Source organism: Ciconia boyciana, chromosome 8 (assembly GCF_034638445.1).
Source record: "Ciconia boyciana chromosome 8, ASM3463844v1, whole genome shotgun sequence".
In the NCBI taxonomy this organism is placed as follows: Eukaryota; Metazoa; Chordata; class Aves; order Ciconiiformes; family Ciconiidae; genus Ciconia; species Ciconia boyciana.
In genome coordinates, this window is record NC_132941.1 from 39,082,854 (window position 1) to 39,106,216 (window position 23,363).

A 23,363-nucleotide genomic window follows, 5' to 3' on the forward strand; every position below is an offset into this window, starting at 1 on the left:
TTTCATCACATTCATTACATGTTCCTGGGCTTTTGCTATTTGATTCCAGGGGCTGGGATGAACTTTCCCACCACCACCACCCTTATTGTATAACTTGGCTTTTTGGAACGGCTTTTTTCCTCATCTCCTTCTGAAGAACTGGAGATTTCCACAGCTAGCAACAGGACGCAGCACCATTTGTGCTGGTGCTCTTTATAGCATCTTTCAAGTGCCAGATTGATGTGTTTTTCACATTGACTCAGAGTTGAACTGATTTAAGACCATTTTCCAGGACACATTGGCAGGAACTGCTGAAGCAGTTTGCCTGACTCTGTACCAGAAGGGATGGGCTGCATCTTGGGATCGTCTAGGAATTTTCCTTAACGAATTCATTGTTCTTTGAAACACCAGTGACGTCGGCAATGTCCATCTTCTCCTTTACTGTCATCTTCTGGGATGTTATATTTGTGTCTTTTCCTTTTTTAACACTGGGCCTCAAGATGATTATAGGGAAGTGTTTCATAGTGGTGTGTGTAGACTGGATGTTTTGGCGTGTCCAACTTTGGCACGTATAGCACAAATGCCCTGCCAGCTGAAGCAGCTGGCCACTTTCAGAGCCATGTGTCACGCTTCAGCCACAGAGCCGTTGGTGGCTGCTAAGATTATGATTTAGTGTCAGTAGAGCCTGTAGTCTGATGGGATCCTGGCCTTTGACAAGGCTTGTGGCTGCCATGGGTGAAACAAACAAAAGTTTGTAAAGGTTTGCTGAGAGAGTGGGCAAAGCTGCGGTCATTGCAACCCTTACGTTTCCGTATTGACCTGACACGTGCCAAGAAGGGTTGGTGGAGGACTGAATTATGTAATATCCAGTTGTGGTGCCAAACTGCTCCCTTATAATGGGGGTAATAGCTCACTGTAAAGGATATGTAGGAAAGAAAATAGTAACCACTGTGAGTCCAGTTCAAAGCCCACTGAAGGCAGCAGATAGGTATGTTTTGTTTTGTCACTGGGTTGGCCCTTGGGGCAGAAATATCAGCCTCCTGATGGGCACAGAGTTATGTATTCTACATCCCCAGGGGACATTCCAGATTTTGGCAATGGGTAAAGCATTTGGGATTTCATACATTCTGTGTGTCCATGCACCCACCCTTCTATAAAAATCAGGTAATGGGGAATTTGCAAAGTTACCGATGGGTGTAATGCATGTGAAGTACTTTAAGAATCTCTTGGCAAGAGGGGCTCTTAAAAAGAAAGATTTTGTATTATTCCAAGTGTATGTAAGAGAAAGTGGCTCCTAGGGAGACAAGAACTTCTTGAAGACCCTTAATTAATACTATTTTGGCATCCATAGCACTTCCCCTTCCTTTTAACAATTTGATGCCAAGAATTTCTCATTCCAAAAGTGTCCAATAAATCCTAGAATATAAATTCCAGTGACCGTTGGAGGTATCTTTGGTTGCTTGATGGCTAAAGCAGCTAAAACCTTTTTGTTAGTTTTTGAAATAGCTTTTCCTTTTAAAACGTATGGGTTTAACCCCTGAACCAAAGTGACTGATTCTCCTCTCAGCAGCCAGAACATCTTGCACCAGCACAGAACTCTGCTGTGCTGGGGGGTAAAACGATGGGTGTTTCAGTGCCAGGACATGTGTGAAGTCCCCCTTGAGATCAGACTCTACTCTGTGGCCCTTTGAATTGATGCTGCTGCCGTGCAGCAGCTTCAGCTTTATAGGAGGGGTCAGTGGAGCTCAGCACGTTGTGTTTGACTATAGTGAGGGTGGGTGAAGCGGATTATCTGTATGGCGGTGGCCTGCCACTTAGGCTGAATTTTTATTTACAGTATACACCATCTGCAGTGGGATGGGATTCAGTGATAGTTGGGACTCATCCAGGTAATTGTGCCTAGAGCTTCAATATGATTCTTTCGGTATGTGACTGTTACCCAGAAAACGCACTCACTGTGCAGACATGCTGAATGTTCGAGATCTCTGAGATAAATGTAATTCCATTTCAGATTTATTTCACAAACTCTCTAAATCAATTTCAATGCATGTCTTCAATATGTATATAACATATAAACATATGAAAACTTATGACATATATAAAGACTCCATTGAAATATTTGGATTTAATAGCACTGAAAAACAAGGTCTCTACAGAGGCACAGGTTGGACCTCTTCTTACCTCAATTTCCTGTAAGCCAGCAGTAATTCTCTGATCCCAGGAGAATGACATGAGCGTTGCATTATTGTGAGGTGTATCAGACCTAACATAGAAACACCCTGTGAAATGTGTCCCATCATTTCAGGGTGGAGAGGACTGTCAATAGTCGGTCCTGTTTCTACAGTAATTCATTACCATGTTTTGTTTTGGGTTTTTTTAAGTTATTATTTACTTTTTAAACTCCTACTACACAGTTTCTTTTGAGCCTTAACACATTAAAGTGTTAAGTAACACATTAAAGTGAATGAATCCTTGTTATCTCCATCAGGGAGATTAGCTATTTAGGTGATTATGGGTTTCCTGCTGTTCTAAAACTACAGAATGGCAAATTAGGAGCTCCTGATTTTGATTTGCAGATTGAGTGAGGATCCTATTGAGGTGAAGGACAAAAACTAGGTATTTACCGTTTATCAGGAAATGTTTAAATCACAGCAGGTTTCCCCTTAGAAAATCTAAGACAGATACAGATCTGAATGTTTCTTGTTATTGTTTGAACATAGGACTCTATGTCGACTGTCTCATTAACCAGATCGGAAATTAAAAATTACTTTACATTTTTCTTGGTGTTCTTTTCCTTTCCCTGACTTTAGTATTGTTTGCGTAAGTGGTTCTGGACACAAAAACGTTCCGTTTTGTGGGTGGTTCTTCCAGTTTTTTGCCTGCGTATTCTAACCGTACCAGGACTGTGGTATGATCAAACACAGGAAAGTAATCGTTGCTTAGGGGAAAGGTTGGACTAAGTGAACCATGGCAAGCTCAGTAGTTTCCACAGCAATGGGGTGACCAGCTCCATTGCACTGCCTTCAAGAAGCCTCTTTATTAATGACTTTTATATTACTCTCCTCAAATATGCAGCCATGTTCTTACTGAAAAAAAAAATCACGATTTTTCTGCTATTTTTATCCTTCCCCTCCTCAGATCAGTCTTGGAATAATCATTAATACAGTACTATGTGACTTTACTATAATACAGTTTCATGTGACTTTTTTCTTTTCTTTTGCAGGCTCTGAGCAGCAGTCTGTACAAGAGTGCATCACCTTATGGCTCTCTTAATAACATTGTGGATGGGTTAAGCTCCCTCACCGAGCATTTCTCTGACCTATCCCTTTCTTCAGAAGCCAGAAAACCCAGCAAGAGGCCACCTCCTAACTACCTGTGCCATCTCTGCTTTAACAAGGGACACTACATCAAAGACTGCCCACAGGTAAGGAATATGCAATATTCTGGGAAAATCTTCATGAAAATTTTCACCATTCCTTGATTTAGTAACACAGAATTTGACTGAAATAGTTCCTTAGAGAGAGTAGCACTGAAGAAATATCTTGACAAAGTGCCAAGCTAGCCATGTGTTCTTTGAATATATTCTTTATCCCAATGCTGATGGAAAAAATATGCAATTTCACTTGCCTAATAAGAATTACAAAAGATACTCATCTGGGCACATGATAAATAGATTTTGGAAACTTTAAAAATGGCTACTATGTAATTTTCTATCACAGAGATTATGTAAAATATGTTTTCAAGCAGCACATTGTATAGTCAGTTTGGCAATGGCACTTAATAAAAATATAACAAGTTACATATGCTAAAGGAGAAGAAATTGTTACACTGGATGAGGACTTTGAATCAGTGTTGCAGTGACACACGCTCCAAGTATATCTGGTGCAAAATGTCTTCCATCTCATAGAAGAGGTTTGCTATACTTGGCAAATGTGGTGGTCTTGAACTCCCAGAACTTTTTTGTAGTGACAAAACTGGCAAAATTTATTTCCTTAGAAAAGAGGTATAAACCAGTGTGCACTAAAACCACTAACCAGTCTGCAATTTTTTTTCCTGAGGCTCCAAGCCACAGTGTGCGAGGTTTCTCCATCCTCTCAAGTTTCAGCTGGGTGCAGGCGTGTTGCTGGCTTAAACTTTCACAACTCCAACAATATTCTATGTAGAGTCCCAAGGAAATTAAAGTGCTGCCAATACTCTAGAAATGCAGATGTGGACATCACTGGCATCCACTTCACTATGGCTTTAACCTCCTACCCTCTTAAAGTGTGACTTTCAGCAGAATTAATCTGCATAGAATTAACTACAGTTAATTCACCATTGATGACGTCAGACATATATAAGCCAAAACACAGGCGGAAAAGCATCTGCCAGCTGAGCAGGGTCAGCATGAAATCAAGTCTAATGTCAGATGAGCTTTAGCTGACTGTATTCCTCCTGCTGTTATGCATAGTCTAAATTGTTTTCTTCATGGACTTTAGCTGTATATCTTTCATTAATTCTAACGAAAACTGTAGAATTAAAGTACATTTGTAGTGTTGGGTATGGCACTTGAAAATATTTTTACTTCATATTATTTCAATATACATTGAGTAAGGCAGTTTTCATTAGGAAAAAAATATGAAATTTTCCTTGCTAGGAGATCAAAAATACTACTTAGTTTAGCATGTTACAGCAAAATGTAAAGATAGGACCATGTAATAGCATACATTGCTTAACAAGGGGATCAGAACTACAACTGCTAAATATGCGGCAGAGAGAAATAGAGTGCTGAACTGTTGGAGATGGCTGTGCCATGCTGTGTAAGAAACCAAATGAACGCAACAGATCCCTTGACGATCAATATGTGCAAGATGCAGCTCGCACAGACAGTCCCAAGTGAAAGTTGGAGCAGAAATGCATTATTTATTTCATAGGTATTTTTGCAGTTTGAGGCACTAGAGATTAAAGAACAGTTAATGAAAATTGAAGACATACCCATAGAAATCCAGGAGATGTAAACAAATTAAGGTTCCTGTAGTAAGATTAATTTACTGAAATTGCACATCCTATGTATTTTTTTTTAAGATTTCACTAGTAATGTCTTCAATTTCTCTGTGAACTAGGAAAAAGGCTTCCTACAGAGCATGCTCTGTGGCTGGCCTATGAGCTAGTAAGTAATGAGTGAAGGAACACAGGACTAGGAGGCATCTGCTTGCTCACTGCACCCGGTCTTCTACAGTTACAGGCAGCCATATCATACAGTCCCTTTCGTAAACTGATCAAGTTTTAGTTGGGAAGCATTTCAGTATTTTGCTCTCACTACTGCTGATGTGGGAAGCTCCTCCAGAACCTCAGTCCTCTCATAATTAGAAATCTTCCAATTTCCAGGATAAGTGTAGCTCATGGCCACTTTATAGTCATTTGTTCTCCTGCCAACGTTGTCCTCCACTGAAATAGCTCTTCTCTCTCCCTGGTGTTTATCTCAGGATGTATTAATAGACTGCAATCATATCCTCTCTCAGCATTCATTCTGTAGGACTAACCGAGCCAGGTTTTCTCAGTCTCCTCAGAAAAAGTTGACAGACTCTCTGTTCCCCAGTCCTTCTCATGCCCGTCGTCTTGTGCTTTTCACCTCCTTGCGCATGCATGACTACATGTATGTAAGGCATCCCGGAGCAGATCTCATCAGTGCCTTTTGCTATGTGTGCACGTTATCTGTTTCTGTAGATCAAAGTTCATGTTACTTAAGAAACAGGCGATATGAAATTAGTTCTGCTTTACTGGAGATTTCTAACACAAGCAAGTGTTTTATGGTCTAGTCAGCATGTAAGTGCTTTCTTGAAAAAGAGCAGACTTAAGCGTTCACAGAAACTTAAAGCACTTCCCTTATTTTATCTAAATTTGAGGACAGATCACAGGGGGTGACCCTGTGTGCACGAGTTATGTTCAAAACATTGACAACATTGTGCACAAGGGAGCACCAGCGGCAGGATCAGGCCTTTGTTAGACCCCATTTGTTACCACTGCTTTTGACGATAACTGATTTCTTAATTTGAACATTGTATGCACTACTTAATAGCTTAGATTTTGATGCTTAGTTTTTCTAGTGCTGTCAAAAATGAAAGTTGTTTTGCAAATCCTACCAAAAAAGGGCTGTAGCTATGCATTTTTAAAGTACTTAAATTTGGATAGAGAAAAGAGATAAACTAATCTGATTTGGACAAAATGCATATCAGTAAATCATACGGTATTTTTATTTTATTTTCATGTAACTGCCTAATAAGAAACAGATTTTGAAATGGGATGTTTTATGGAGTTTTTCCTGCATAACAAGGAAATTGTGTAACCACTTTGAGACTTTATATCCTCCCTTAATTCTGCTTGTTATAAACACTGTAAAGATGTGTGTTCTTCTTCTGTTGCTGTAGAAGTTGATGGTATACCATACTGATGAAAATACATGTATTGGTTCAGATTTATATCTTAAGTGATAATCATATTCTAGGAGGTTAAATAATTATAAACAATTAAATAATTATAAAGGCTAGCTTTAGTATTTGAGTACCTCAGATATGTGCAGTTTGCCTAATATGCTGTCCAAAATTACCTGTTTGGAAATTGAAATGGGATTTAGCAAACTTCTATTATTTTAGCACGTAGTTTGTGTGATCTGTAGTGATAGGAAGTGTGTTTTCTGTTTTAGAAACTACCAGAAATGAGAGCAATGTTATGACTGCAATTAATCACTTCCAGTTTGCCTACATTTGCAAAAACTGTGTGTTGCAATTATTACGTCTGTAAAAAACACAGCACTTTTTATCTTTAGTGTCATCTTTATAGCATACCTACGTTTTCTCTGAACTAATTTTTGAGTTTCAGTGGCTTCGATGATAACAACTTACTCATACCTCTCTGATGTTCTTTCACATACAGAACTCTCATTGACTTGAATGAACTGAAAAGTATCTAGAGAATAAAGGTTAAAAGCAGTGCTCTTAAACTTAATATAGTGGTGCTTTTAAATTATCATTGACAGTGCCATCAAGTATACAAAATATTTCTCTTTAAATAGCAAGGAAGGTGAGGAATGAGAGTTTTTTTCCTATCTCATTTACTAGTGGTTAGTTGCATGATATATAAATATATAAGTATATAGATTTGTCAAAACTTTGTTTACTTATTTGTGTACTCGAAGGTACTGTGCCAGTGTACATCTTACATATGCGTGATAACCATAGGTTTTCTTTTCCTTGCCAGGACAAATAATGATGAGCTCTGGGCCAGTAATAGTTAAGATATATGATTCTTATGACATACATTTATCTAGCAGATGTAGAAACTCATAGAAGACCTTTTTTAAAAAGTTACTTTGTCTCTTCCCACCCATTATAACACCCCTACAAAATATAAACAGTGGGTTTGTTTGTACTATGCATGGCCTATACAAAATGTATCTTGCTCCTTTACAGTATAGGGATGTTACTGACATGACCAACCTTCCAGTATATATGGACATTTGTGAATAAAACACCTAGTTCAGGTTCTAAGAAGTTGCTGAGTGATTGAACCTTTGCCATGGTTCAAAATCTTCTTTGGGAAGGAAATATGTGGACATGGATTCTAGACCTCATTTATTGCATATGTCATTCCTCTTGTTAATTTGGGCAGTAATGGATTAACAGCAAAGGCAACAACAAAGTTTGTACTTGTAGATGTCCAAGCTCAGAGCTCCAGCAAAGCATCTCTGTATTCAAAGTTTCCGAACTGCTCTACCTTGTGTCTCTGCCAAGCACCAGTTCTATCTACTGGTCTCTCTGACCTAACTTTGTTCAAGTGCTGTCAAATCCTTTTGTGAAAATATGTGCAGGCCTTGTCACTCAAAAAATACATGGCTCCATCTATGTTTTTCTGAATGCTGAACAAGGAGACTGCTCTGATCCCTGTGCCAGTGCCAAGCTCTCTGAAAAAAACCTTCCTGACAATTCCTGTAAATTTCTACACAGGCATGGAACTCTTATATCATGGAGACTCGGTGAAAAAAAAAAAAAACAACGGGCAAATATCACTGTTCTGCAGTCAAATCCCTGGTGTACTACAAATATTTAGTCCAGTCCCTGGAGATACAGAACTGTTACACAGTGTGTTTCCCAATTTTACAGTATACTCATAGAGGAAAATGCATGTGCGTGCTCATAGAAGTACAGACATACTACCACAGACGTATACGTAATGGGAAACAATATTAGCCTCATTTTGCACTGCATTTTTAAATCTGTGAATGAAATGTATGGCATGATCCATGTTAATGAGGCCAACAGTGGGAGTCTTTCCATTGCCGACAGTGATCTTTGAAGCAGATCGTGTAAAACTAAAATACCTTGAGAACACATACTCAAGTCAATGGGAGTAGTAGGTAATTACTGTGGCTGCTTGAGTTTGCATAGATTTGCTTTTGTGGTTTCATGCAGGATGTGGAAGAAATCAGTGTCAAGCCGAGTTTAGTCCTTTCTTCATAGTCCATAGCTTGGTCTGCCAGATCATGCTGCCCTGAAGCTGTCCCTCCCTGTGGTCAGATATAGTGGATCTTTGGCAGTAGAGTTGGCTCAGCAGGCAGCTATTTGCCTGCAAGATTGCAGTGACTCTCATGCCTGAAGCATTAATCTGATTTGTCTTGTGCCTGATGGTTGTGCAAGGATCTCAAATATCTGCAAAATGCAAGGGGTCCACAGCTGTGCTTCCTCCAGGTACCAAATGCTGGCCAAGATGGCAGTGATGAACAAGCTGCCATCTCTACAAAGACAGAAAGATTTTACCTTTCTGAGTTTATAGCTTAGAGATCTTAACTTTAAAAAAAGCAAAACAAACACAAACTTCTTGAAATTTATTTTTCTTTTGAAGTGGAAGATGATGTTTCAGAGAGGTCTGAAATGAAAGGAGATCATAGACTGAAAAATCTTAAAATTCACTCTGAAAATAATAATTTTTGACAGTTGCTACATGTTACAGTAGTCTTTTGGATATCGGGTGCTGGCTTCCAAATAAACACGACTTTTCTGCATTGAATGGAGTGAAATATCAGTATTCTTATTCACTTATAGGATGAGGGGTCAAGCTCTCCAGTCCCTCAGGAATCTGAAACCCTGTATGGCTCAATTTTGCAGGCTCCACCATAGTTTTTGATCAGAGTATACTTGCTGGCATTTGATATGGTGCTGTACGGGTGTCGCTTGCTTATGCTTCAATTCTGTTGGTTTAAGAGGCCTGGCTGTGCAGTCCCTGATAAGAATGAAGTAGTATTTGAATCACTAAAATTAGTATTCTTCTTATAGAGATAAAGATGAAAATATGGAACATATAATAAAAGAAAAATGACAGCTAAATTAATCTCTGGTGCAGTAGCACTGATTTTAATAAGACCAGTACTGACAGAGAACCTGTATGCCTGTATTACAAGGAGGAAAAAATCTGTTAATCTCTACTATATGTAATTGTTTTCAAACTGCATGTGGCACTCCAGAAAATAAATCTATATATATCCAGCCCCTCAGTTCTCTATCTTTGAAATACATTTTGATACATTAACATGTTTTATATAGTGCATATTTCTTCACATAAATATATGTCTATAAGAAATTGTAATTCTTAGGTGTCCATTCTGGAAATATCTACGCACATACTAAACTTCCACCTTATGACATATTGGAACAATTTGAGGGTCTCAAAAGTCTTGTTTGTACACAACATACTGCTTTCATTTTTTAATATTTTTCCACTCAGAACCTGCATAAAATTATTTTAGATTATTTGGACTTGGCTAAGATTTTTCAAATTACTTTTTTACCACATGCAGCCACTTTGACAACTCCATGATATCAAATATACTACAAAATTTATTGCAGGGTTGTTGGGTTTTTTTATCATATGCTTGAACTTAGCCCTGCCAAGTTTTCTCAGAGTTTCTGAGTTTAGCTGGGTATATTTTCTCAGATCATTTCTACTTTTATTATGAAGACTTGCAGAAATCTTGTAACAAAAGTATGGTGGGCTGTAATTTTGTCACATCCATTTTACCTCTGGAAATGTAAGCTGTTTAAGAGTCTGAAACATCAGAAAATACTAATTTCTCTCTGTTTTGGAAATTCTGAATAAGCTGTGCATGTCATGGCGTTAAACCATTTATCAGAGAGGCAAGTAACTTGGACAGCTGTATGTGAGTAGAGGGGATTCAAAGAGCCCTGCTTTGACAGCATGCTCCCAAAGTAGTAGTTTTAAAACTGTGGCTATAATATGTGGCACTTATGTCCAGTTGTTTGATAAACTGGGTGCTTGGAAAGAAGATACTGAACCCTAACAAACCAGAATAAAAGCAGTTAGTGAAAAAGAAAACAGAAATATCTAGTGACCTCTGTCTGTGCCCCTTTCCTGTCTAGCACGCTACTCGATATTACATTCCCAAAAGCCTGTAAGACCAGCCAAAACCAAACTCCTCCTTCAGCACCATCACTAAGCCATTATTACTGTGCTTATGTCTTTATTACTGATACGAGTTCAAACTTTTTTTGCTGTGGGAAATGCAATGTAAACAGATGCGATAAAGGCAAATACTGTAAGAGGGTGTGCTTGCTTGGTCTTTGCAGTGACCTTGGGGTGGAATCTCGGGTCCTGTGTGATGGTTACCAATGGACTGTGTCACAGGTGTTGGAGGATCACCCGCCACAGAATTTGAGGTTTCGTTGAGGTTTTCCAACTTCTTTTTGTTTACCTTTGAATCTCATTTGCATATTCACTATCTACATAAATTCAAGTCGGTTGCCCACTGACAACAAGGGGGATAGCAGGAAAAGAATGCTGTTTAAATGTAAACCCTTATGGATACGTGGTGTTTCAACTGAGTAAGGTTTCGGTATTAGTAAAGCCTCAACTGGGTCCAGGTTGACCACAGTAATTCGAGGAAGACTGGAGAGGAGAGAAATTAATTTGGGATCTCTGAAACATGACTTCTGTTGAAAGACTGAAGAACCAGTGTTGTTTTCTCCCACAAAAAGACATATTAATAAGTTGCAAATATGTAGAAAACCTTGCATGAAGAGCACAGTTTGTTTTCCAGATCCACAGCTAATGAGTCCAGAGTACTGGACTTCAACTAGGTTGCTCTTTCTAACTGCGAGGCATTGAAATAGAGTGCCTGGGAAGGCTCTTGATCATTGGAAGACTTTCAGAACAGTATAGATAAACATACATCAGGATTTTCACACGTGATCCTGTCCAGGGACAAGTGAGAGAACATCTCAAAGCATCTCCCAGCCTTATGTTTCTACTATTGTACGTCTGCATACTAATAATACAACTCATTATCTTAAATGTGCATAGTTTATATTTAAAAACTGTGCACAACAGACCAGATCCAAATCCTGTGCAAGTCACTGGGAGACTTCTATAAACTCCTTTGAAGTAGACTGAACATTGCATTGGTCTAAATCTGAGCTCTGTTTACTAACAATTTGGTATTTGCTTAGTTTGCAGTAAAACTCCTGATAAACCATAATTAAGTGCTTAAGCTTGGAAATGAATACTGCAAGCATTCCCCTTGAGAGGGAAAGTAATGTCTAGTTTCCAGCCCTCCACAAGCTGATTTATAGTTAAGGTAGAGAGAGAACTACCAGGTCAAAACGACACTAGTTTATCAATTCCTCATTCGCACTGATAAGAAAAGAGTAATGGAAGAGTAAGTGAATCATGTTTTCTTGCTTCGTAAGGGTATTTTGGTTTAGTGTGAAATATAGGTTGTGGAATTTTCATCCATGCTTGGAAGCGTTCAAGATCTGACTGGACAAAGCCCTAGGAAACCTGACCTGAACTCAATGTTGGTCCTCGTTTGAGCAGGAGGTTGGACTTGGTGATCTCCTGAGTTGCCTTCCAAACTTAATGATACTGTGATTCTATTCTATGATAATTAACTAAATTTTCATGCTCTGCAATAAGAGATCACTAATTGTTCTTCAAGATCTCTGTATCTCCCAGCTCTAATGTCTACCACAATCCTTCCTCACTGTTCTTTTAAATAAAATACTCTTGCAAAAATACAAGACTATTAAACCATAAAACTTGAAGCAAACAGGCATTTATTACAACAACAAATACAGAAAACAAAAGACCCTAAACCTTGGAAATAACACCTGTCAAAATGTCCATGCACAAACACTTCCTGTAAAAATGTAGCTTCATTTAATCTATATTTGGAAAGTCAATCAAATAACTTTTTTTTCAAGAGGAATTTTCTCTAGGAAAATGTCTATTTTAACAAGGTGTTCAGCTGAAAAAGCAAAAGGTTGAAGCAGACGTCTGAAGTGGAAGATACATTCTTTGCTTCGCAATGTTTCATAAGTTTCATTTACTCAAATGAACATTTATATCTTTTATATATCGTTTCCCAGTTTCTCAAAAGTGAAAATGCATTTTCTGATAATCCCCATGCCCGATTAAAGAAGGCCTACAAGGTCTGAGTAGAGGCTGGGATGGTGTCAGATAACTTGGGCACACTCTGGCTGTTGAGGAGAAGGCAACTGTCAGGGGAGTGAACTGCCTTGTCTCTCCCTCCCTTTTCCTTTTAACTTACTGTACAGAGGAGGAAGCTGGCAAACAGAGAGCAAGAGCAGTGCAGAACGAGAGCAAATCACTAAAGGCAGAGCAGCAGTTTCTGCTGGCAACAGCTCGTGGCTGCAGCTCAGCTTCTCCTTGCTTTTCTGATTGTCCCAGGACAGTCTGTAGATTGTGAGGACACAATTCCAACCCAAGGAGCCCCTCTCTTATTTTCTTGCTGTCAAGATGTACCCGTCAGTCCCACCTTTGCCTCCTGTTACATCATTTCCCTCAAGAAGTTAAGATACTAAATGGAAATTAATTCCTCTTCCATTTCCCTGGTATAGCACAAGAATTCGTGCTATTCTGCTGTATCTGGCTTATGTCAATAAATGTAAAAGGAGCCTTATATATTAGATATGGCCCCTTTTATAGCTATAAAAAGATCTACTATGAGATGCGAACAGAGTTTCTCAGGTAATTAATGCCCATCTATGCCTTTTGGGATTTTATATATCCTTCAGACTGGCTGAGCGAGCTAGATCAGAAGCAGGAGAGAAGGCAGCACTGCATGGATCAGGAACACAAGTCTTTGTGCTATACTGATGCATGGATGTCAGCCTCTTGGACATCAAGCTCAGGAGGCATCATGCAATCTGATTAAATACTCCAGGTGATGCTTTTTGTGCAGTATTACCTACAGAGTGTACTACGTGAGTTCACCTTTAATCATCAATCCTGTGGCTACAGAGGAATACCTGAGGATTAAAATTTGTTTAGAAGTCATTGCACCTCTTGGAGAATAGACCATTTGATGTTGGTAGTGATGCTAAGATTCAAGGGCTTGTTTAGCATTCATTTTGTAATCCTAAAGAGGCTCTCCCTATATGTTTAGAGTAGCTCTCCAGTCACTACTCACTCCCAGAAGGAGCACGTTTTGATACAGCTGCCATTTGCTGCCCACACAGCAAAAGCCACATGTTTTAGCCTTACATTAATGGTGTTTTAGAGCAGATGGCATGAAAACGGACTGCAGGTTCCTTGTTGCAACAGCACCAGTCAGTACATACCTGTGAAAGGATAGTGCCTGTAAGTTTGCTGAAACACCAAACCTGGAGACTTTGAAGACCTGAGAGCCTAGTCATGCTACTTTTCTTGCAAATTCAAGTGAGAGCAGAATCTGTATTTATTTTGAATTTGTTTTTTTGACATAGGGCCATTCCTAATGCTTTCAATATTATACAAACTGTTGATTCCCTAAAATTAATACCATTAAGCAGTCACTTCCATAATTTTGTTTTTCCCTGTTTATATTCTGGAAGTGTTAGCTCTGACTCCACTCTACATCCAGAAATTCAATATATTTATGTTGTACAAATGTATACTGTGACTTTCAGAAACCCAATAACTTCCTCTACTGTTAGACTGAAAGAGCTGACAACAGAACTTCAGTTCACAGATGCAAGTCCTGTTTTAACTCCTGGGCTATTTCTCTGCATCAGCTCACCAAAACCAATACTAAATATCTCAAATTTTCTAATTTATTTTTAATAGCAAAATACACCTTGCAAAAAGATAATAGTCAGATTTGCTGATAAGCTTACTGTAAACTTAGTTCCTTAACACTTTATATTTTATACTAGAAATTATCTGTCACATTACTGATAGAAGACTGTTATTTAAGAAGACATTTCCCCGGTTTTAAGAAAAAAACAAGCTTTTTCTTCCAAATTTCCTTCATGGGGCAGAAAGGCTAAAATGTTTGTATAGTAGTTAGAGAAAACAAAAAATAAGCCCTTCATTTCAGAGCCTGGTCAGTGCCAAATTATTAGCTAAGGCAATAGAGCCCGTAGACAGGCACTTAAGCTGAAACATTGGGGGATTTTAGCAGCAACAGCAGACATTTTGGAAATGACATAATCTTGATTACTAGTTCATCCTCAGATTTGCGTCTGATTTTCTACAAGATACTTGCTACTCTTTGTTTGTAACATTCTCTGACTGTGCAGAAACGTGCATAGGAGTACAGAAGCACCTTTTGAGATCTGTATTACTGAGCCCTGTAAACAACTCCTTCTTCCTTCTGCAAAGAAAGCACATTTCAACTACACTTAGACATGGTCTCAAGCTATAATTTTGGACATGAGTTCAGAGTGGTACTGAAAATTTCCCAGATTCAAGGGTTTCATATACAAAATACTGCTTTCAATTCCATTTCTAATTTTAACCCACACTGCAGGTGTGCAACTATAGATAAAACTCTGCAACAGCACAGACAAATCAATACTTCCACGTGAGCCAGCGTATCCACACCACCTGGCAGCCAAGAACACCCAGCCCAAGTGCACACTCAGCCCTCCCAACCACTGCCCCGTCGGTCTTATGTGGGTGAGGAAAGGAGATCCTCAGGAGACTTCATGAGACTTCATGAGAGCAGAGATAACCTCTGAGATGGTTTTATGTAGCAGTCATGTTACTCTTACTCCTAAATGCCTGATTACACAGTTGAGGAAATTAGAAGACCAAAAAGTAGGGGAGAGAAAGGCTCCTTTCAAAGAAATAGCAAACAACAAGGTTTTCCCAGAAGATGAAGGAGATTCATCATTAAGGTAGACAGGCCACTTTGGTTTAAATAGTTTTGAAAAACAAAACTTAATAGTAGTCATTCCAGACCTGCATTTTGTATTTCTCAATGCAAGTTAGAGCTCTGCTGTTTAAAACAGATTTCTGTAAATTCTGGTTAAGAAGTTTAATAGATTAGAGCTAAATGACAAAACTGCATGGCTGTCTTCATCATCTTTACCAAGAATCATGAAGAATTCCGCCTGTAATGTCAGGTGTCCCTGGGCCTGATTCTCTGTACCCTTTACATGAGGACAAACCACCACCGAAATGGTCATGCTGGCTTTTGTGCTGCACTTGCCACTTGTCAAAGTGTTTACACAAAACATGGGAGAGTAGAGAATCAAGCCCAGGAATTTTCAGGTTTCCTTGAAAATGGTTACTTATGTAAATTTTGGGGTTCATTCCTATCCCGAGATTGTTATATGGCTATGACAGGTGAAATACATATCCACCTGCATTTCACCTGCCACAGGCATATAACTTTCTCAGGATAGGTGATATCCATATCTCCTGAGATAGCATAGACTGCTGTTACACATATAAAACTAATCATACTCCGATTTTAGAGCGTGCTAGTCATTTTTGCATTAGTGACTGAAAGTTTCTATCAGTTTTCTGCTAATCTAAGTATATTACAGAGTTGTATCCTACATGATGTAATGTGGACATCAAATGTGTAGCGTAAAGCTCTGAAAAGGGGACAGAGGCCTGTTTCAATGATGTATGAAGTTTTCTTGAGGTGACTTGCAGGGGAGTGTGAAGGCCTGACTTCCATCTTTGGCTTTTCTCTAGTATCTGTAATCACTCTGCCCTTTCAGCTTTTCACCATTTTGTAATTTTGTTTGAGTCCTTATCCTAGACCCATCTGATCTTCTAAAACACGACCAAAAGCTTCTGGTCAGTCCCTCTTCCTCTGTATGACCGAGTCACAAATGATACTTTGAGTCTCCTCATCTACACTTAGTGCCCTTAGAAGATGGGAATCTCTGACTAGATAGCATGGCACCCATGGTCTGAGAGCCAGAGGTCCTTGTGTGCTGGGGAGGGAGAGGAAGGATAAGGTGGGCTGTAAAGATGGATGTTATATGCCTGCAACCATCAGCCTTAGCAAATAAGATGAGATCTAACAGTCATGCGGAGGTTGTTATCATAGCACCACGTACAGGACTGAGAGAAGGTTACTGCTTGTATTACTGTTTCTGTTGTTCAGTAATGAAAGCTATGGTAATTAATAACAGTTTGACTTTTAGGCCACTGCTAGAACTCCTGTTAAACTTGAAAAAAATTGTCTCTCTTGCTGGTATCATTTACAGCAGTCTCCTGAGCAGCAAGTCTTAACTGTAATTTTATGGTTGGTTTGTGATAAATTATTTCCTTGCATACTATACAGATTCTATTTAAATAGAAGACAGGGGTCACTTACTAGAAACCTGAAAAGTGGTGGTATTAATGTGAAAATATTGGAAAGGCTTTTTTTTTTTTTTTTAAATACTGTTGACATATATAAGTAAATAATACAGTGTTCTCCTCTATAGCTGCTTGAGGCACAATGTATCCAATATTAGCGTAAGTGGGTACAGCTAATAAGGGCTGTACTGTTTATGCTGAGCTCACAACGTCACTCACGTTTTGCGTTTGTTTGCAAAGTTGGAGAGGAGAACAAGGCTTTTTTTTTAGCATTAACATAATTTTAACTCTCATCTGCTTTCTTCTGAGCTCCCATTCCTGATTCAGCATGCATGAGTCTGCTAATGAAATCCAGATGTCAGACGAAAAAACAATAAGCTCTCCCACCCATCTGGTGGATCAGGTTTCTCAGAGATTGGAAAAAAGAGAATCAGGAAAGATTCCTAGAATGTCTGAAACTTTAGATTTCAGTGTGTTTTCAGAGAGCAGAGGGCAGCAGGGGGATGGTTTGAAGGTAAAATTGATAGCAGGTCAAGATTCTTGGTGGAAAAGTGAGAAGAAATTGAGTGGTTATGTTATCAGTTACTGTGAGCCCTAAACAGACCTCAGTATATCCCAAATTCAGTGCTGCTACTGAAAAATTACACTGAGCATCACAAATAGCAGTTCTGAGTCAGAAATAAAAAAAAGTAATGTGATGTAAATTATTAAATTGTTTTATTCCTTGGCTTTGCTGTTTCAGGGTCACAATCCCTCCACAGACTCAATAAATCTGGGAGGAGAAATTCAGCCCCCAGTTTACTTTGGAGGATTATCTGCAGCATCTCACAGCTGTGACTCTGGGCTTCCTCTCTTTCAACCCTCACCTTAAGCCTAACCCTAGTCCTAAATTGAGCTGTACACAAGGTGCCCAAGCCTTTTTCAAGACCAAGACTTGTCCTCAGGGGACAAGTTTTTCACAGTCCTCAGCTTCTTTGGCAGCCTCTTTCCAGCCCAAATCCAACTGTAGCTTTAGGCTTTCTCCTTCTCTTGACCCTAACCCTGAACATAAACCTAAGCTTTAGACAGAGCAGTCCAGTCCTTCCTAAAACTGAAGCTTTGCATTTTTTCTTTCTCTTTACTATTTTTCCTTTCTGGAATGCATCATAATCCTTGAAATTTTTTACGCCTTAGGCCTGAGAAGAAGGGGTCAGAAATTTCTGTACCAAAAGACTTGGGCCGAGTAGCCAATTGGAAAAAGAAATTTGTTTCATTTTTAGAGGAAATACTTAACAAAAATCAATTTTACTCAAGCTTTTTATGTGACTAATTCAAAGGAATGTTCCCAGTAATTTTCAGACAAGTGAATAATTGAAATAAAAGTGATGTCTTCTGTACTTCCAATAACATTAGGATGCATCAGGGTTTGCTTTGACTACGACAGGTGTGTTTCCATAGGCACAGATTGTGAGGCATTGTGAGCTTCCCTCATTTCAACTGTAGTTGTCTTAAGCCACAAAGTTGCTTTTATGCTACTTCTGCATCTACGCTTCCACAGCCACGCTCCTCTACATTGGCAAGATAGAAAAGTTTTACAGGTTGCTCTGCCAACTCTGTTGCAACAGCAGACTTCCCTTCTACACAGGCACTTCTCTGATCTGTGGATGGTGGGTTGATGGCCTCACCATGAAGGAAAGCTCCCTCTCAGTCACTCTGGTCTGTTCTGTTCACTTCTGTTCCCCTTTCATATAATTTAGCATCTGAGCGTTCTCAAGACGTACGCTTGTGGTTTGCTCTCCTAGTCTCTTCCCAGGGTCAGTCTTGTGCATGTAATGTAGTGTTTCTGTTTAGTAACTGTTTTCCTTAAACATCAGAAAAATTAGGTCAGATGTATGTACCTTGCACTTGGAATGGGAGAAGATTCCTGGTGAGCTTTAGTTCCTGTGAGAGCATGTAACATTGTCTTGGCTCAGCTTGTAACCCAGGAAAGCTCCCCTTTGCCTGCTAATTAATGAGTGGTGGTCTGCTGGAAGAAGTTTCCATTGTGCCAGAAAGCAGAGCAGTCGACAGAAGTGGCCTTCTCTCAGCGGCCGCACCTCTCCCAGACATGTCTGACCGCAGTGCTTGCAGACCTGGGCAAGTTCTGCCTCTGCTTTGGGCCAGCTGGCCCAGGCTACTTCTGATGCAAAAGTCCTGTAGCCATACTTGTTGAGATGTAATACAGTGTTCTGTAGATTTGGGGTTTTCAAATGCCACAGTTTCACATCTGTGAATGTTGTACTGTTTTCCATGGAGGACTGTGGTTATACCTATTATGATGGAGATAAATCTTCCGACCATCAGGAAATGGCAGAATTACTCATAGATGCTGCTTAGTGGTAGTTTAGCATCCACACAGACTCCAGAGCTCTCTGCTGTCTGACTGAACAGAGCTATTGAATGTTTGTGCCTCCTACGAAGTGAACCGCTCTGTAGCTACAGGCACTTCAAAGTACTTGTTCACTACTACGTGTTTGGCCCAGGTTATCGAGCTGTTCATTATTCATGAGCTGGTCTTATCTGAACCCTGGTTCACATTGGTGATTACTTGTGATGATGGATGGTTAGAGCTGGGTGCAGTCTGCAGACTTTGCATTAGAGCCTGTGTTGCTTTAACCAGTTTCATCTGATGGTGGTACAGGAGATTCAACAGGATCAGTGTGCACAGAAACCACAGTGGGACCAGTAGCAGAGCTGTAATCGGTCACTGCTCTTGGGGAGGGCAGACTGAGCAATCCTTTCCATGAAGGATGCAAACCACCTCTTGGACCTTGCCCATCTTTCTCAGGAGGAAGAGCAGTATCTTATGAAAGCATCATTCTTCATAAACATTTCTTATCATGTCTTTTCTCTCTACCCCGTAGTCTTCTCTCTTATAAACCCCTAATACATTTGATGGCTGATAAGGGCCAAAAGCAGAAGCTAGTAGAGATAAGAGCCAGGGAAGTGTGAGAAGTGAGAAGACAGCTGTTGCCTGAAGACTGCCAGCTGTTGAAAAATAATCAGAGAGGGCAGTGTACAGCATCACCCTAAGGTTAGCTAAATAAGGACTTAGTCTAACTCCCATCTATGTCTGTGGAAAAGACCTACTTGTTTCGGTAGGAGCTGGAGACAGACATAAGCAACTTTGGATGATCAGCCTGCAGAGACAGGCTGTTGTCTTGCTCCAGCAGAATTATTGGAGCACGTACAGAGGGTCTGACCCCGCTGACCCCATGTTCTGCATCCTGTCATACCTTCTCTTTATCTCACCTCCATTCTTGAGATTCTTTCCCAATCAATTCCCCTCCTTATCCAGCTGCTACAGTTAAATCCCTCATTCCTTTTCCAGAGTATCAAAGATCAATATTTTTACCCATTCAGTCTCCTTTCCAAGGTGCCTTCCATTGGTGTAGGAGGATTAAGGCTGAAGAATGGATATTTGGCACATCAAAACAGACGTAATGGGGAACGGAAAGCACAGCTCTTGTATTCCTTGCATACAGTTCCCAGAGACACAAGCCTTATGTAGCTTTTCCAAACTCAACCTTTTTTCCAATATTTTTCTCTTTTTATCTCCAGTGGCTGTCATTTCATTCATCACTGTCATTTTATTAATCACTGTAGAAAACATGTTGTTTATCTGCTCAGCACATCTTGCAAGTTAAGACACAGTGGCTTCATCTCTGGATATTTTTAGCATACCTTGGGTGGTTATGTTACAAAGAACATAGCCAAAGTGCAGTGAGCCGCAGGAGTTAAATCTGTAGATTTAGATCTATGGAAAAGCAACTTGAAGTTCTTGAAAAAAGCCCATAGTAGGTTTTAGTAGGACTCCATAAGCCAGACTGACAGCCAGTAGTTGAATATCCAGCAATGAATATTCACTGTCTCCTTGTAAAATTGATGTATTACATACCACTTCTTAAAAAAACTGATTGCTGATTCCTGATTCCTTCTCACTTAAGGCAGTTCTAGCCGGGATGAATAACTGAATTTGGACACTGTAAGAAGTACCATGTTGTACAACTCCAGACGAAAAATCTTACTGGAGCTGATTTTTCTTTTAAGCCCTCCCTGACTTTTCTGTTGGAGTAAATTAAATGGACTGATCAGATAAACATTCCACAAAATACAGAACTGGTGTTCCACGACACGTAGCTGAGCCTTTTCTGCTAGTGTAGCCTCATTTCGTACAGGTAGAACTAGGCAACTATCCTACAGAACACAATATAGGACATCAGTCTATTTTAATTTCATTTATGATCAATTTGTATGAAAGGAGTTTGGTTTTAGTTGAATTTGAGCAGTCTGACATAGTTTTAACATGCAGCTAGATTACCAGTATTCTAACATTGAGGTTCGTTGCTTAACTATGGCTGGTTACTAAACTCACATTGTATTGTTCCTTACAACAAAACCAGCAATACTGGTTTTCCAGAAATATTGTACCAGGAAATGTGTTTGCTCAAATTTTTGTAAAAAGTGAAGATGGTTGAAGACAATTCACTAAAGATCAGTAGATATTTAAAGAATAATTTGTCATGCACTCAGTCCTCTTCAAAATCTAGTCTCATGTACTTTTGCAGTCATAAATAAATCAAGAAATGGGGTCTTCAGCACATCCATATGAAACTTTTAAAGTTGAAAAACCCCTGGTGTTTGCAAACTTCCCCACTGTTCATACTAAACACCACTTTTATTCTCCCTGTTACTCTTCAGAATGCAGGTACTTTACAGGAAACCTTCCCCATGGCTCTGGAATATTAAATCACAGTATCAACAAAACTGCTGAGGCTGGCAGGGATCTGGGGAGATGGGCTAGTCCAACCTCCTGCTCAACACCACTTGGGTGTTGAATATCTCCAAGGATAGAGACACTACAGCCTCTTTGGGCAACCTGTGCCAGTGCTCAGTCACCCTCACAGTAAAACAGCTTTACTTATATTTAAAGGGAATTTCTGGTATTTCAGTTTGTGCCCATCACCTTTTGGACCGCATCTCCTCTGCCACTGGATACCACTGAGAAGAGTCTAGCTCTGTCTTCTTCAGTCTCTCCCATGCTACATACCAGCTACACAAAGCAGAATCTGAGGAGCCTTTTGAATTAAGTATTAGTCATGCTGAACAGGTTTTCAGTGTGTGGAAAGCCAGGATGGCCATGTGGCACCTTTTTGCCACCTGTGATCCAAACTCTAACAGGGCTGATGCTAAAATCTGATTCATAGGATGTTAGAAATCACTTGGATCTAAACTCTGGCTGGGCTCAAAACAGTTATACCTTACATGACACAGTGCACTGCCCTGTAGAGAATTAGGGTTGCATGCATCGCAGCATGCAATTTCCAGTTCTGGAAGTAGCTCCTTCAGATCTACCATGATACAAATATACCCTACAAGTCCTGTAAGATAGAAAATAAGAGGTATAGTCATGACAGATTACCAGGTGGAAGACAGCTTTTTCTCTCAAATACTGAGTACACTCTCTGGGAAAAGAGCCCACCAGTCAAGTCAATGAATTGATAGAATTTTGCCCATCTAAATAGCTGATATGGAAACTTCTCTTGAGGCAGGCAGTACATTTCAGATGCTGGGGGCAATGAAGCTCTGAATACATTGGATTAAAACATGTGGAAGTAATGATCTAGAGTGAAATAATGACCCAAGTAACATTTTGGGTTGTTACAACCTCAAATGCCACTTTCTCTGTCCCAATTGAATGGGAGAGAGGGGAAAGAAAGAGAGACTAAAACCACAACTCCATTTTAAGTGAGAATATCGGCACTGGCTTTAGTATTTTTATCAAGTTCTGGACAGAGAATGTTCTTTACACTGCAGATTTTGTGTTGCAGGTAGACAGTATGCAATTAGTTCTCAATTTTAAACAGAATTACAGGACTAGGAATTTCAAAATCTTTACTCCCTCTTCTCTGTCCTTGTTGGGTTTTACCTCACAACCTCTCCTAAATTTTCAGCAGTGTTTTGTGTGTTAGGCCTTAAGGCTGAAGGCAGGCAAGCCTAACAGGGTCAGCACTCAAGGAAAAATGAGCGTGATTCTGTTCAAGTCTGTGGGGATGCATCTGTTTGTAATATTGAATGATCTGGCCCACAATAACAAACAGGAAAAGCCAGGTAATATTGTTAGCTGAGAATTTCAGCTGGCGTGGCATTCTGACTTTATTTAGTTGTCACGTTTATGTGGTGGAAAGAACTCAAATTGCGCAATGGATATGTGAATCTTGAGCCAGAAGTGGCAAGGCAACTCCCTCGACCATTTATTGTACTTTTCTACACATTTCCACATAAACCAAACACTTCTCATTCTGTACAATGCCCCTCATTAGAAAGCTATCTACTTCTTTCTGATCCAAGGCTGGAGATACAAGCTTTGAGTACCGGCATCTCAGCTGACGCCGAGACCCTTGGGTCAGACGTACCGGCAGTGCTGCAGAGCTGGCCTGTGGCGGATGCGTGCTCTGTTCCCAGCACTTTACGGCCACTTAGGTCCTTGGAAGTCGTAAACTTTCTGCTTGTTTCTGCACAGCTGACCTAATTGCTCAGAGAATTGGAGTACTTTTTTTTTCTTTTTAATGACTAGTCTTGATTAAAAACAAAACCAAAAGACGCTGCTGTAGTGCACAAGAGCATCAGCAATGAAGAAAAAGTTTAATTTTTTTCATAGCGTCACACTGGAAACACCCAAGTTTAGCTGGTTAACAGCAGTGGCCCAAGGTCATTTTCAGAATCACTCTTGTGAGAAGAAACCTGTATTTACAGTAGCAAGTTGTACCCCTCTA

General features: G+C 39.7%; 1 protein-coding gene across 1 annotated transcript in view; it reads left to right on the top strand.

Annotated features, from left to right (window-relative positions):
- Window positions 1–23,363, top strand: part of ZCCHC24 (zinc finger CCHC-type containing 24) — a 119,512-nt gene that overhangs the window by 14,844 nt on the left and 81,305 nt on the right. Inside the window, exon 2 of the mRNA XM_072869807.1 lies at window positions 3,203–3,403. Coding sequence (XP_072725908.1) covers window positions 3,203–3,403 — 201 coding nt within the window. The remainder of the gene's footprint in view (window positions 1–3,202; window positions 3,404–23,363) is intronic.